At 54.1% G+C, this 14789-nt stretch overlaps 1 protein-coding gene across 10 annotated transcripts in view; it reads left to right on the top strand.

Moving 5' to 3' along the window:
* The window catches only part of DLG3 (discs large MAGUK scaffold protein 3), a 78164-nt gene that overhangs the window by 22399 nt on the left and 40976 nt on the right, over window positions 1–14789 (top strand). For 3 of the 10 annotated variants that reach the window (XM_069867433.1, XM_069867434.1, XM_069867431.1), the window contains exon 1: window positions 991–1359. The exons of 5 other annotated variants lie outside the window; for them this stretch is intronic. In XM_069867433.1, the coding sequence (XP_069723534.1) occupies window positions 1030–1359 (330 nt within the window). In that variant the 5' untranslated portion in view covers window positions 991–1029. Of the gene's footprint in view, window positions 1–989; window positions 1360–14789 lie in introns of those variants that run through there. 2 more of the 10 variants (XM_069867436.1, XM_069867435.1) reach the window with 1 other exon arrangement.

Genomic DNA, 14789 nt, shown 5'->3' with positions numbered 1-14789 from the left:
AGAAGGCCAACAGCATCTTGGCCTCTATCTGAAACAGCGTGGCCAGCAGGACCTGGGAAGTGATTCTGCCCCTGTACTCAACACTGGTGAGGCCACACCTGGAATACTGTGTTCATTTTTGGCCCCTCCCTACAAGAAAGACATTGAGGTGCTGGGGTGAGTCCAGAGAAGGGCAACGAAACTGGTGAAGGGGCTGGAGAACGAGTCTTATGAGGAGCAGCTGAGGGAACTGGGGTTGTTTAACCTGGAGAAGAGGAGGCTGAGGGGAGATCTTATCACCGTATATAACTGCCTGAAAGGAGGTTGCAGAGAGGTGCGTGTTGGTTTCTTCTCCCAAGTGACAGGTGACAGGATGAGAGGGAATGGCCTCAAGCTCCACCAGGGGAGATTTAGGTTGGACATTAAGAAAAATTTCTTCACCGAAAGGGCTATTGGGCACTGGCAGAGGCTGCCCAGGGAGGGGGGGTTGAGTCCCCATCGCTGGGGGTGTTTAAAAGACGGGTGGACGAGGTGCTGAGGGATACCATTTACTAGTGGACAGGTACGATTGGAGCCGCTGACCTCCAAGCTCTGTTCCAGCGCAGCGATCCCAGGCTTTTTGCTGCTCCTGGGCGGGGGCAGCGCGGTGCGGTCCCCAGCGCCGGGGCGGGGCGCGGCGGCTCCGCGGGCGCGGATTGGCCACCGGGATGGGGATGGGGACGGGGAGGTTGGGGTGGTGGGGGGGGGGGAGGACCGGGGGATGCTCGGCGCCGCCGCAGGTGCCGTTCGCCGAGCCGAGCCGGGCCGGGCCGGGCTGAGCTGCCCCGTGCGGCGCTGCGGGGCGGAGCCGCTGCCCCGCGCCCGGCCCCGGCTCTGAGCGGCGCTGCGGGAGAGAGCACCGCGTTGTAACCCACCCCCTTTCCTCCTCCTTCTTCTCCTCCTCCCTCCTCCGCCCGCGGGGCCGGGGGCGCCTCCGAGCATCCCTCCCTCCGCGCCGCCTCCCTCCCTGCCTCCCTCCCTCCCTCCCCGCTCCATGGTGTGAGGGCAGCGATGCACAAGCATCACCACTGCTGCAAGTGCCCCGAGTGCTACGAGGTGACGCGGATGGCGGCCCTGCGGCGCATGGAGCCCCCTTCCTACGGCGAGTGGCAGCACGAGCAGTACGGCTACGGCGGGTACGGCTCGCAGACCCTGCCGGCCCCGGGGGGAGCGGCGCCCGCCGCCCGCGGCAAAGCCAAGCTCGGAGCCCCCCCCCGCGACCCCGCGAAACCGGCGGCGGCGGCGGCGGCGACGGCGGCCAAGAACGCGCCCAAGGTGAACGGGAGCGGCCCGGGCTGGTGGCCCGAGTGCACGTGTTCGACCCGCGACTGGTACGAGCAGGTACGGGCCAGCCCCGGGCTGCGGCTCCCGGAGCGGGGGGAGAGCGGCGGGGGCCGCGGGGGGTGCCGGCACCGCTGAGGTTGGCCGGTACCGGCCCTGGGGCTGGTGGCCGGCAGCGCCGTGGCTCGGGTTGGCTTCGTCGTGGCTCAGGGTTTGGCATCGCCGTGGCTCGGGGCTGGCATCGCCGGGATTCAGGGTTTGTCATCGTTGTGGCTCGCAGTTGGCATCACCATGGTTCGGGGTTTGACATCGCCGTGACTCAGGTTGGCATCACCGTGGCTCGCGGTTGGCATCACTGTGGCTCAGGGTTTAGCATCGCTGTGGCTTGGGGTTTAGCATCACTGTGGTTCGGGGTTGGCATCACCGTGGTTCAGGGTTTGGCATCACCGTGGTTCAGGGTTTGGCATCACCATGGTTCAGAGTTTGGCATCACTGTGACTCAGGTTGGCATAGCTGTGGCTCACAGTTGGCATCGATGTCGCTCAGGGTTTGGCATTGCGGTGGTCCAGGGTTTGGCATTGCTGTGGATCAGGGTTGGCATTGCTGTGGCTCGCAGTTGGCATCGCCGTGGTTCAGGGTTTGGCATTGCTGTGGTTCAGGGTTTGGCATAGCTGTCGCTCACAGTTGGCATTGCTGTGGCTAACAGTTGGCATCACTGTGGCTCAGGGTTTGGCATCACCGTGGCTCAGAGGTTGGCATCACCATGGCTCAGAGTTTGGCATCACCATGGCTCAGAGTTTGGCATCGCTGTGGTTCAGGGGTTGGCATCACCGTGACTCAGGTTGGCATCGCCGTCGTTCAGGGTTTGGCATCGCCGTCGTTCAGGGTTTGGCATAGCTGTTGTTCAGGTTTTGGCATCACCGTGGCTCAGGGGTTGGTATCGCCATGGCTTCTGGTTGGCATCGCTGTGGCTCAGGGTTTGGCATCGCTGTGGCTCGCAGTTGTCATCACCGTGGCTCAGGGGTTGTCATCGCTGTGGCTCGGGTTTGGCATCGCTGTGGCTCGGGCTGGCTGCCGTGGTCCTGCCCAGCGTAGGAGGTCTGTATCGGAGCTGTCTTCTGAGCTGGGCTTCCTAGGTATTAGGTGGGCTTCAGGCGTGTTGGTTCTTTGGATACCCCACACAAGGTCCTCGCCACTTACAGTGTCATAGCTGGAAGCCGCGGCAGGGTCGAGGGCATCCTGTCATGTGGTGTTCAGCAGCGTGGGGTGTGCTGCCCACTGGGCAGCCTCGTGGGCTCATGCTGCTGTTTGCCAGCACTCCCAAACTGGCACCTGCTCTCCACTGAGTTCTGGCTTCCTTGCTGGGTTGCTACGTCCCTGCTCCCTGAGATTATTACGTAACCCTGCTCTGGTCGCTGGCATGCTGTGTGCTTTCTGCCCCATTTCACTGCCTCCATTTCTTCCCACACACATTCGTTTTATTAGTGAGCTCCTCCAGGACCTATTCTCAGGCTGTGTCTCTCTTTCTCCCCTAAATGGAGAGACCAGTCTTGTTTTGAACCCGCAAGCCAGCTCAGAAAATGGTTGAAGCTGTTTGCAAAGCATTAAAATGGAGGCTAGACCCTGCCTGAAAAACAATTTACCCTGCTTTAGAGAAAGGCATTTCAATTTACTGCTTCTGCCTCTTTCATTCATTATCTTCAAACCTCACATGATTTCTTATTGATCCTTCTAATTATTATTTCAAGGCACTGTAGCAGGCAGACACACGGGAATCAATGGGAATTCTCTGCTCCTTTCCCCTCAGAAAACACAACTGTCTTCCCTTCCCCTGGTTTTTTCTTCATTACTGTCTGTCTGTAGGGTTGAAATAATTAGATTCAAAGCCAATACACTCATGATATTTACAGAAAGCACCCAAAACCCCGGCCACCTTCCTATCAGCCTGGTCCTGCCTTCTGTCTCTTTCTCTGCCACTCTTTGCATCAAAATCAGCCTCAGCTCTCTCTCGCCTGCTGATTCCTGGCAAGCATTCTTCCATCTTTCCTCCCTTCCCTCCATCCAGAGCTGCGAGCTCGGGGAGCTGAGTAGGAGCAGGGAATTGAAGCATGTCTGCTCTCTCCTTTCCGCTCCTGCTTGCATGAAAGGTCCGGCCCAGGGTTCCTGGTAAGAGGATTGCATGCAGGCTGGGAAGGAAGCGATGCCAGCTGCATTACTGCCATGGCAGGCTGGGCAGAGGAGCCTTTCATGTTTTTGCAACGGTGGAAGAGAAATCATTGTCTCTTTGTGGTGCTGCTATGGAGCCCTGGGGCTTGGGCTGCTCTGAAAGTCCACGTTGGAAATATCTGCTTGACCTTAGCCTTTCTGAAGATGGGGGTAAAAAAAAAAAAAAGAAAGAAAACCATCAAGAGCTTCTCGCGGCATTGTCAGTGACAGAGGATGCCTCTCTGTGTGAGGCTACATGTGCATAGCAGGGTCTGCATGTAGAATATGACGTGTGTGGTATGTGTGCTGCCTGTATCAGAGCAGGCAGGATTGCTCCCTGATGTGTAGTGAACGGATGCAACGAGTAAAGATTTACAGCAAATACCTCAGCAGTGTTCCCTTTCTGATCCAAGGGTGCAAAGTGCCTGAGCCGTCAAGAATCCATGTTCTTCCAGTCCAGTAGTGGGCAGAGGGACAAAAGGTGGTAAAATTGAAATGGCTGGGCATGGCTTGTGCCCAGGCAGGCAAGTGTGGCTCTGGGAGGCCAGGAGATGTTGGGCTTTGGGTAGATTTGGCCAGATGCTGTGGATGCCGAGCTGGTCTCCTTCGCAGGTGCTGAGGAAGCAGCCTCCACGTCCTCGGGAGCCTGGACTATAAGCAAGGCTGCCATTTTTCGGGGCTGCCTCTTTAAATGAGCTCCCCATCCCTGGAAGCACTTCCAGCAGCAGAGGTGGGAAGGGGTGTGTGGGCTAGGAGGCTTCCTTGGGAAAGCAGGGATCTGTTAACCTCCCAGGGAGAGATCCCTGCTTTCCCAAGGACGCCTCACTAGCCTCTCACACCCTTTCCCACCTTGCTGCTCGGAAGTCGCTATCCAGGATGGGCGACGCTACCATTCTAAAGAGGCAGCAGCTGAAAATGGCAGCCTTGCCTTATAGTCAGGCTCGAGGACGTGGAGGCTGCTTCCTCAGCACCCCTGCGCAGGAGCCCTCAGCTCGGCATCCCCACAGCATCTGGCCCAACATCTCACCCCACAGCCCCAACATCAACCTGTGCCTCCTCCCACCTCCGGTGCCCCGTTGGTTCTCTCCTACTGCCTTTCCCTTCCCTAGGACACAAATTAGCTTGCTCAGGCAATGCCAGTAACTGAGAAGCCTTAATCCTGACTGTAGGGAGGGGGAAAATCTCCGAGCTCTGAGCTTCTAATTTCTTTTTGCTTTGCTTTTCTTCTCCCCTCTGAGACATCTTTCGCATTTCTTCTCCCTTATCTGTGTTCCCTCTTTCTTAGTCCCTGCTCCTTGTGCTCACTGTCATTGCTGTTTCTCCATTGCCGTCCCTCCAGCTGGCCCTGCTCCCTCTTGTCCCCCCTTGCTTGCTGCTGGGGGACTCGAGTCCTCCCGTGCCAGACTTGGGTGAGAGGAGGACTCTCGCCTTTCGGGGAGGAATGGCAGTGTGATTTCAGGGAAGCATCCCTGATGTGCAGCACTAGAGGAGCAGAGCGCTCAAACCCCTCCTCTCCCTGCACACTGACGCCACGGGCTCTCAGGAGAGAAATGCTGAGCTAACCCAGCCATGTCTGAGCCCTTCTCTGGTGCTGCTCCCTGTGATTAGGGTCTGGCGGCAACAGGGAAGGTCCAACCCTGTGGCTAAGTTCACCCCAAGGTGCACCTGGTGCTGGGCATGTGGCCAGAGCGGGATCACGCATGAGGCTGCCAAGGGTCTCGCCAGTGTTTCATGTGCATTTGGGGTGACTGGGGCACGGGTGTCTCCCCTCGTGGCTGGAGAAGGGGGTTTAGGGCAGTGCAGTTCCCCAGCATGTAGTTGGGAAGTGCTCTCCATCCCCAGGACTGCCCTAGGTTTGCTTGCCCTGCTTGGCCAGATATGTGATATCCTGCTGTTCCCCCTTCCTGCAGCCTGTTTCTCCTTCTTGTGGGGTCAGAGAGGTGCAGGCAGGCATTAGAGTAGCATCACAATAAGTCCATGACACCTGCAAGTGCCCAGAGCATGCCAGGATTTTCATGACCCATCCTGATGGAGGCTTTTCATGGCCAAGCAGGTGGAGGAGGGGAACACGTTCTCCATGCCTGTCTTCAGCAGTTGTTTCACCGAAGGCGGTGTTTTTCCACATGCAGACACTGCTTGTTAGAGTTCCTCCCATGCATGGGAAATTACCTGGAGTAGGTAAGCACAGGGCAGCACATCTTGGTGGAAGCACTATCCTTCACTGAGCCTTCGGATGCTGCTCGATTTGGGGCTCTGGCTCTTAGGGCACAGATGGTGAGGAAAGGAAAAAGACTTGGAGTCTGTGGACTCCAGGCTGGGTTTCTTAGTGCTGGTCAGGCATGGCTGGAAGGAAGAAGGGAGAGTGCTGAGGGGGGCAGATGGGAAGCCAAACACGGGTTGCTTCGTGGGAAATGGCTAAAGCCCCAGATGTTCCCTGGGGAGGTGCGAGGGAGGGTGAGAGGAACGGGGTGCAGGGACATGGAGGCAGTGGAGGTGGTGAGGTTGGCAGGGTGATGTTGCTATGGCTACTCCTGTGCTATTCATAGAAGAAATTAGCTAAGATCTTTGCACTGTAAGGTGGAGGAGGAGAGAGAAGGAAGGCGTTCTCTGTGTGTAGAGGGAAGGAGAGAAGCCAAAACAGGAAGGGGGTGAAGTTTTCCTCCTTTGCTCTGTGCCTGTGCTGTGGAGGGGCATTTGGGGGAAGCATCACTGCTGCCCTGCCAGCGCTGGCAGAGTGTGGGAGGAAGCAGGCAGAGAGGAGCACCCCATGGGAAAGCCCCCCCCAGAGCATCCATGCAGAGCCCTATATGGCAGGATGAGCTCTGCATCGTGCAGGAGCACAGGAGACATTCTTTAATTAAAGACAGCAAATCTGTGAAAGGTATTTTTGGCAACCTAAATGTAGATACAACTGTAGTGAAACTTGCCCTTCATGTCTGCTCCATTGCTGAAAATGGTGCTTCCTGACCCTGTCTGCCTGCTCAACCCCTGCTCTACGGTCGCTGGGTGGTCCCCCTGCCCTCCCTCCACCTCCAGCATCTCTTCCAGCATGTCCTCCCACCAAGCGGAGTCCCGTGAGGGTCTTCCCTCTCCACAATCCTCATCACACTCCACTCCCTCATTGTGAGAGTTTTATTCCCATCCCACAGACCTGTTTGTCACCTCCTCACTCACGATGTGTAAATCTGCGTGTCTGTTCCTAATATATCTCCCTCCATCTGATTTCACCTCTCAGCTTATTTCTTGGGCATCTCCGTCTGGTGATCCTGCCGTCATCACTCAGTTGAGTGCTATAACCAGGCACTGAGCTGTTCTCCTTCCCCCGGACCCATTCACGCTTGCCCTCAGCCCCTTATCCTGCAGACCTGGGAGGCAGCCAATATTTCTGATGGTCTTGACCTTCCTTTCCTGCTGCTCAGCTGGAACCGAGGCCCAGTTAATGTGCTATAAAGTTATTCCCCTTCCCAATGCATCTCCTAGGGAATCTTATGCCTTAATACCCAGATGCCAGCTGAGTTGGTTCCCCTCAGCCACTCTGGGGCATCCCATGTCCTGCTGTCACCCATCCTCTGGACTGGGCTGAGGAGGGTCAGATGTTCTTGGTGCTCCTTCCCAAAACATATCAAGTCCACTTATGCATGGACAGCTGAGGTCATTTGTATCTTTGGCTTCTTTATTCACCTGTGAGACTTTTCCTCCTTCCCTTGAGTATGTGGATCCCTTGGACAGGGGTTGTGCACTCGTGCTTGCTGACCCTTCCGACACATCCCATTAATATGGTAAGGGATAACGTTGGAATTAGAGCGGGGAGTTGAAGGACTGAGCTTAGCTCCTCTGCAGCCAGATTACCAACTGCTGCCTGCCAGCCAGCCCAGATGCACAGTCCGCTGCACCCTGCTGCTGGTTTTGGAGTGCCAAGCTTCAGGAGAGACCCCCGGAGCAGCACAGAGAGAGGCACTGGAGATAATGTCCAAACTGGCCATAGTAGAGATGTAGCTGCTGCTGTAAAGGGAGCATCTGAAGGCACATAGGTGGGAGAAAGTCCATGAGTGCAACATGCGGAAGAAGAGGAAAGTATCCACCAAAAACAGGAGGATGCGTTCCTGCCACTTTGCCAGAGGAGGAGAGGTGGTTGAGTCACCTTCCCTGGAGGTGTTTAAGGGATGGGTGGATGAGGTGCTGAGGGAAGTGGTTTAGTGTTTGATAGGAATGGTTGGACTCGATGATCCGATGGGTCTTTTCCAACCTGGTGATTCCATGATTCTATGAAAGTGCATTGGTGAGGCAGCCAGGGCCAAGCATGGACAGGTTTCTGCAGGGATATAGTCAATGTGGAGGAGGTGGCTCTCTGTGAAGAACCTAGGGGTGGCAGGAAGACTTTCAGCCTCCACTGCGACAGCTCCTGTCCTCACCCCTGGCAGAGGGATGGTCCCCATGCCCCGTGAGTGTGCTTTCTGCCTGGCTCTTCCCCCATGTGTTTGGGTGTTACATGGCTGGGACCATCCTGAGCCCCATCCTGACCAGTGCCGGCAATTCCGTGGGCATCTGCCAGCCTTCCTTAGGGTGTGCTCAAGGGAGGAGGGTCCCACAGGGAGCTTGCATGAGAGGACAGCCATACCAGAGGTCCCATCCAGGTACCCTGGTTGCACAGGTGGGTGGGGAGTGGAAGCGAAGCAAAAGCCGTCGCTGTCCCTGGAGAGCTGCCTCATTTGGGTAAGCTTGGCACATCACGTGCTGTGATGGAAGGAGAGAAGCTTCTGCTCCTTTCTTAGCTACGGATGCTCATTTAGAGAGAGGAAGTCATTAAGACTAATCAGGCCATAATCAACCATGGCCATGGCTGCATGCTGGGTGCCTGCGGTGCACAGCCTCACGTGCGATGCTTTCAAAGGGGGTCGTGGTCTGTAGGTCCTGGGGGAGAGCAGGTCCAGCACTGGTCTGCCTTGGGATATGAGGAGTTCGGTGTGATTGTGGGGAGGGTGTCTGCCTGCTGTCCCAAATTCTGCACACCAGCTGGAGGGACAGTGCATCTCTGGCTCAGCACCTCAGCTGCAATTCAGGGAAGGGCATAACCCTCCTTGTAAGGCCATGCTTGCACCTGGTTTTAGCACACGCAAAGCTGGGATGATAAAGGGTTTCCTCAAGGGCCCTCGCTGCAAATCCAACAATATGTTATGAACATATATATCGGGGGCCTGGAGTTGAAAACTTTTCATACAGTATTTAAGAAGTTCAGAATACCTGAATTTGAAGTGAAGTTCCCAGTTTAGTCTGCAGAAGCTCACTTGGATGTGTTCACTGTCAATCTCAGAGGTTGTAATTATTTTGGGGGACACGGAGTGCTTCAGAGCACCCTGGACCAGGCCCTAAATACCCTTTTGTTAACTTCCTATTAACTGGAATTTAGTTTGAGTCTCTGTTGATTGATCTTGGTTTGCTTTTGTCCCACAGAAACACGTTTCTTAACATTTTGTAACTAGGTGGGCACTGGAACTTACCGAAGAGAAAAAAACAGGTTATTTGAATCCCAGCAACCAAAGAAATCTCTATTTTAACACTGTCTCTTATTCACTCTTTTTTTTTTTTTTCCTCCTGTATATATGTATTTGTCTGAAAGGGAGGAAAAAGCACACGAGTCTTTCAAATGATAATAACTCTTCCTGTGAAAAAAAAAGAATTGCGTCAATTTTATTTGGCACTGTTGGGTCAGAGGGAAGCTACCAGAGCCCAGCACCTCTGCAAATTGGGTCACTTATTTTAGCGGGCTGAGCCTGGAACAGGATGTCTAACTTTCAAGTATGAACACACTGGCCTTAATGGCTTCTAAATGGAAGCTTAGGCTCCACAGAGCTTCTGTCTGGGGAAGCTTTCTTCCTTCCCCACTGAGTGAAGGCTTTTTCCAGTCCCTATTTAAGCTTACTCTTACCAAAACAAAGATTAAAAGCCCAGTAGCTGCTTGTGTTCACGTTACACTCTGGGCACTTCAGCGGCTTTGCCAAAGATCCTTGTGACCAGGGACCTTTCACGTCCCGTGTTCCCTGTTTCCGGATGGCTGTAGTGCTTTGAGCTGGTGCCGAGACGCAGCCGTGGGGCGAGGGCTCTGCTCACGCCTCTGGAACAGCCCAGCTCTGATGTCTCCCAGCGGCAGCCTGGAGAGGAGAGCTGCTCATGCCCACAGGTCACCACGCAGACTGGTAGCCAAGCATGGGGGCACAGGCAGCAGCCTGTGTCTGGCTAGCTGGGACCAACACAGTGGGTCATAGAATCATAGAATAACCAGGTTGGAAGAGACCCACCGGATCATCGAGTCCAACCATTCCTGTCAAACACTAAACCATGTCCCTCAGCACCTCGTCCACCCGTGCCTTAAACACCTCCAGGGAAGGTGACTCAACCCCCTCCCTGGGCAGCCTCTGCCAGTGCCCAATGACCCTTTCTGTGAAGAATTTTTTCCTAATGTCCAGCCTAAATCTCCCCTGGCGGAGCTTGAGGCCATTCCCTCTCGTCCTGTCCCCTGTCACTTGGGAGAAGAGGCCAGCACCCTCCTCTCCACAACCTCCTTTCAGGTAGTTGTAGAGAGCAATGAGGTCTCCCCTCAGCCTCCTCTTCTCCAGGCTTAACACCCCCAGCTCTCTCAGCCGTTCCTCATAAGACCTGCTCTCCAGCCCCCTCACCAGCTTTGTTGCTCTTCTCTGGACTCACTCCAGAGCCTAGAGAGGGTCTGGGCACCTACAAGCTCTGTAGTCAGCCCTGACATCATTTTCTGTGTCATTTATGCTGTGTTTCAAGCTATGTAGAAGGAGAGCATGGGATCAGGCTCAGCCTGTCTCTCCCTTCCTGCAGACGTACTTTTGGGTGGTGTTCGCTGCCTTCTGCCCGGACACCATCAGCCAACAGGTTGCTCTTGCAGTGGCTGAGGAAAAAACGCAAAGAGGGTTGTCTTGTTCAGCCCAATTAAAGGGAAGAGGCACTCATCTGTGGTCATGAAATTCTTCACCCTCCAGAAGTTTCCGGCCTCCATTTTGTTTTGCTCCCTTTTCCCACCCCAGCCTGTGAAAGCCCTGAGGGATGCAGCTCTCCCTGAGGGCTCTGCAGTCCTCTGACTCTCCCAAGCACTCTCATGGAAAGAGCCCATGAAGGCAAAAAGGTGCTGTGAGAAGGGGACCAGCCTCTGGCAGCAGTGTGGCCAAAGTGTGGATTCAGTATTGAGATGCAGGGAAAGCCCTTCCCCTTGTGGGCCACCTGGGAGCCATCTGGGAAGGGATGTGCTGCATTTCTTAACAGGTCTGTGAGGTGGGCGCAGCCAGGTGAAAGCCAGGGGGGTCTCTGGGCATGCAAGCGTAAGATGTGAGGCTTGGAGCAACCTGAAGGGATGGTACCAGCACCTCTCTGCTCCACACACCTGTCCTCTGGCAGGGGCAGCGCTGGGGCTTGTCCCCTCCCTCGCCTCAGGAGCAGCTTTCTGTCCTGCCTCGGCCTCAGAAGAGCCCACAGGAGCTGTGTCATCTCAGGTGCTTTGGGAGGTGATGTTTTGGCAGCTACGTATTGGGCTTTGAGTTGGTGCAGGAGGCAGCCCCAGCATTGGGAAAAACCGGTGTCTGTGCGAAGGGCAGGGAAGTCTGGCGTGAAGCAGATGAGCGTGTCAGTGCTTATCAGGGTAAGTGGCGGTGAGCGGCGGGCTCGCTGTGTGCGCTGTGCCGGCAGGACCTGGGCTCGCTCCTGTGAAATTAGTTCATTAGCTCTGTGCAAACCCGCTCCCCCCCGGCAGCAGAAGCCTGTCGGTGCCTGGGCATCCTGCAGCCGACCCCGCTGCTGCAGCGGCATCAAACCACGCTTTGGTGTCCCTGAGTGGGTACCTGCGTGTTCACAGCTAGCACCCGCCACTGTAGGGTTCTGCCACGGAGCAGCTGCTTTCATAGCTGTAAGTGCACAGCTTTCTCCGTGGTTTAGCACCCTTAAAAAAATAACCAAAGCAGATGGAGCCGGGATACAAGCAGCTCAGTGTGTCCATCCTGTTTAGGTGCATCTGTTGGGCATCTCCCTGCTTGGCCTCTGCCCCTGAGAGCTTTTAAAAGGATGTAAAGACTGAATTTCACTTATCTCCAGAGCCATTTCCTTTTGAGGGTTACTATTATACCTCAGAGGGTGTGAAGCGAAGGATATTAAAAGACGGATTGACTTTTCACTCTGATCCAATCTGGCAAAGCTGCAGAAATAAAGGAGTTAAGTCAGTGCTTTGCTTCTCATGCACTAGCCCAGCATCACAAATAGTCGCTCTGTCCTGTGCATCCCTCGGTGTGTGACACATGGGACACACTGGCCTCCTGTGGAGACCAGGTCTGTGCATTAGGCTTGATATTTGTCAGCTCTGGAGGCTCCTATTTGAGTCTTGCTGCTGGTTAAGAGGGAAGTGGGCTTATATGTGGGCACAATCCAGTTGCCATTGGCCTGGGACATCTACAGCACATTTATTTTATCTGGAGGAGATATGTAATTCCTGACCTCTGTGGGCTGGCCTCTGTATTGGCTCTGAGGAGTATGTGAAGCTGTTGCAAAGCTTTGAGATTTCAGCTCTGGAAAGAATATCTTGAATTTTCAGTCCAAAGTCTCCCTGCTCAGCTCCTGTGTGGCAGCCCTGGGAGAAATCCTTGGGGAAATGCTGCAGGACAAGGCTTGGCCCTCATATGCAAGCTAACAAACCTCTCCCATTTCCATTTTACTGAAGCTTTTCTTTGGGTTGGAAATTTTGGAAAATCATCGGGTTTTTTTGCAATTCCTAGGAGGTGAAGGGTGATACCTATAGATGTCTGGGGCTTGGCTGCCTCCAGGTGACCCTGTTAGTGCCCCTGGGCTGCTGAGGCCAGTCATCCATCAGAAATACAGCCTAAACAGCAGTGGTTCCGCTCAGGTAACTTCTCAGAGGTAATACCTAAAGGTGTTTCTGAAAGGCTGCATTCTGCCCCTGAGGCATGTCCGAGCACTTCTGTCTTGCTGCTCCCTGCACATGCTGCAGTGGAATCGCTCCAGCCCAGGGAGGAGGGCTGCAGGCTGTCAGGGAGGAGGCATCCTCCCTGCCTTGCTTGCAGACCCACAGCCTCCTCCTGGCTTTAGCCACGGAGGCAGCTGCCCCTAGACAGCCTCTGGACTCTCCCAGGGCCTCTGCAGCGAGCCAGCTCCTCGCTGGGGGCTGCATGGAGCAGGTTGTTGCTCTCTCCATTAGTACCTGGGCTGTGGCTGCTACTGGGACCATTGTGTAGTGCTCGAGCACCAATGCATCAACACAGGTGAAAGCAAGGCTCTGCTTCTCTCAGGTCTCGTGAGACCAGAGCGCTCTTGCATCTTGACCTTCAAACCTCATCCCCCTTCACCACTCTTCCCTTCGGCTCCTGTTGCTGCCTAGATTTTCCCAGCAGCTGTCCTCTGCCTCATTGGCTTTGCGCCTAGATCAGTCTCTCTGCATCTGTGAAGTGACCCCCCCTGCCTTGCTCCCCAAGGTCCTCCTTGTGTCCCAGCTTTGCCACAGCCTCCAACCCCTGATCCCAAGGATCTGTGCAGCCCCCTGTGCCTCGCCTGATGGAGTGAGTTCAGGGGACCTCCAGCTCCACTGGGCTTTGGTGGTCTTGCTGCAATGGGATTGAGAACCGTAGGGCTCAGACCTTTCCTCTTTCCATTTGTAAACCCTCCAAGCACAAACAGGGCTTGGTAAAGGATAATAGTGTGATGAAGCGGTTTAGATGAAAGAGATCTGACAGCCCCCATTGAATGTGACCTGAATGCACAGCCCTATTCCCTCTCTTCCCTGCATGCAGCAACCCCCTGCTCCTTAGGGCATAAATTACTTATCATTCCCTATAGAATTGAGGGCATGGTTAATTCACCAGCACGTTCCTGCTGCCCAGCAAAAACTGATGATGCTCTCCCTCCTCCCCGGGCTAGCAGAGAGCTCGGTACATGTGCCTGCCTGACTAAGGGAGGTAGAAGCTTTTCATTTTCAGGCCATCTGCTTATTTCTGAGTTTTAGGTCTTGTCTGACTTCAGTAGAACTGGCAAGGTGCAAATGTTAGAATATTTGCAAGTGGAAGTCAGAGGTAATGTCCAAACACCTTTCATATAGTAGCTAGAAAAGCTGGCCACAGGAGGCAAGCAGGGATTTCCTGGTCTGAATTCCTCCTGACCATGTGTGACTGTTTTAAGCAGCCACTCACATTCAGCATCTCCTGGGTCCCATCTGGAGCCTGAGTGGGAAACTGTGCTCCTAGCAGTATTTTGAGATGTAAAAATCACTAGTGTGGAATGGCTGTGGAGGATGCTCAGTGCACAGTGAGCAGGCTAGACAAAATATGTCCTTAGGGCTCACCACTGTGTGAGCCAGGCAGTGTGATGTGTGATTTGTGGGCTATTAGTAATTCAACAAAGAGACTGCAGTGAGTCTCAGCAGAGGACTCGGGCTGGACCTGAAAAAGCTGCTATAACATTATCATAGGGACCACTTCTCTCTGGGAAGGATCCAAAGCATCATTTGTGGAGTTGAATTCATGTCATAAATCATGGAGCACGTGATGGGCTACATTCACTTAGCCTGCCTCTTCTGCATCCTTCCTGGAAACTCATCTAGTAAGAGCTGGCCTCTGGCACATCAAGGTTCAAACATCCATCGTTTGTTAATTGTTGGCAGCAGAAGTGTGTTTTTGCCTTGAAATGTGGAATCCCTTCCTAGAATTGCACTGGGGAATAATAAAAGCCAGTGCCAGGTTTAATATATGCTATCTCACAAATTATCTGGATTAAATACAAGAACTGTGTACTGCCAGAGAGGGGATATTCCCATCTTAACATTGCTTCTGGGCCGTGGAGATCCCAAGACATCGGACCTGAAAATTACAATTCTCTTATGTGTGTGGGAGGGGTTTGGCAGGAGTGCTTGGAAGTGGTCATATTCGCCTGAGCTAGAGAATTAATTGCCATAAAAACTATGGTTTTGTAACCAATAGTTACAGCTGCAGGAAAGATCAGAAAGCATCTGAATAAATCAAATTAACTACCTTCTGCTTAATCCATATGAGAGCAGAACCTTTCAGGGCAAGATTTAAACCACAATCTGATTGACCCTTAACTCTCCCCACCTACAAAATAAGGAGAGCGGAAAGTCCGGAAATACAGTCAGCTGAAATGGGAGACAGTGAGGACTACCATGTTGGGTTATATGAGGAGGTTAGTCTCCGCTGGGGCTGTGTGAACCCAGTGGTGGGTAATGAGGTAGCCTGCTCCTACGCAAATATCACGGA

Source organism: Phaenicophaeus curvirostris, chromosome 13, assembly GCF_032191515.1.
Source record: "Phaenicophaeus curvirostris isolate KB17595 chromosome 13, BPBGC_Pcur_1.0, whole genome shotgun sequence".
Classification (NCBI taxonomy): Eukaryota; Metazoa; Chordata; class Aves; order Cuculiformes; family Cuculidae; genus Phaenicophaeus; species Phaenicophaeus curvirostris.
The sequence above is the reverse complement of the archived record's forward strand: the minus strand, read 5'-3'. Positions and strand labels throughout refer to the sequence as shown.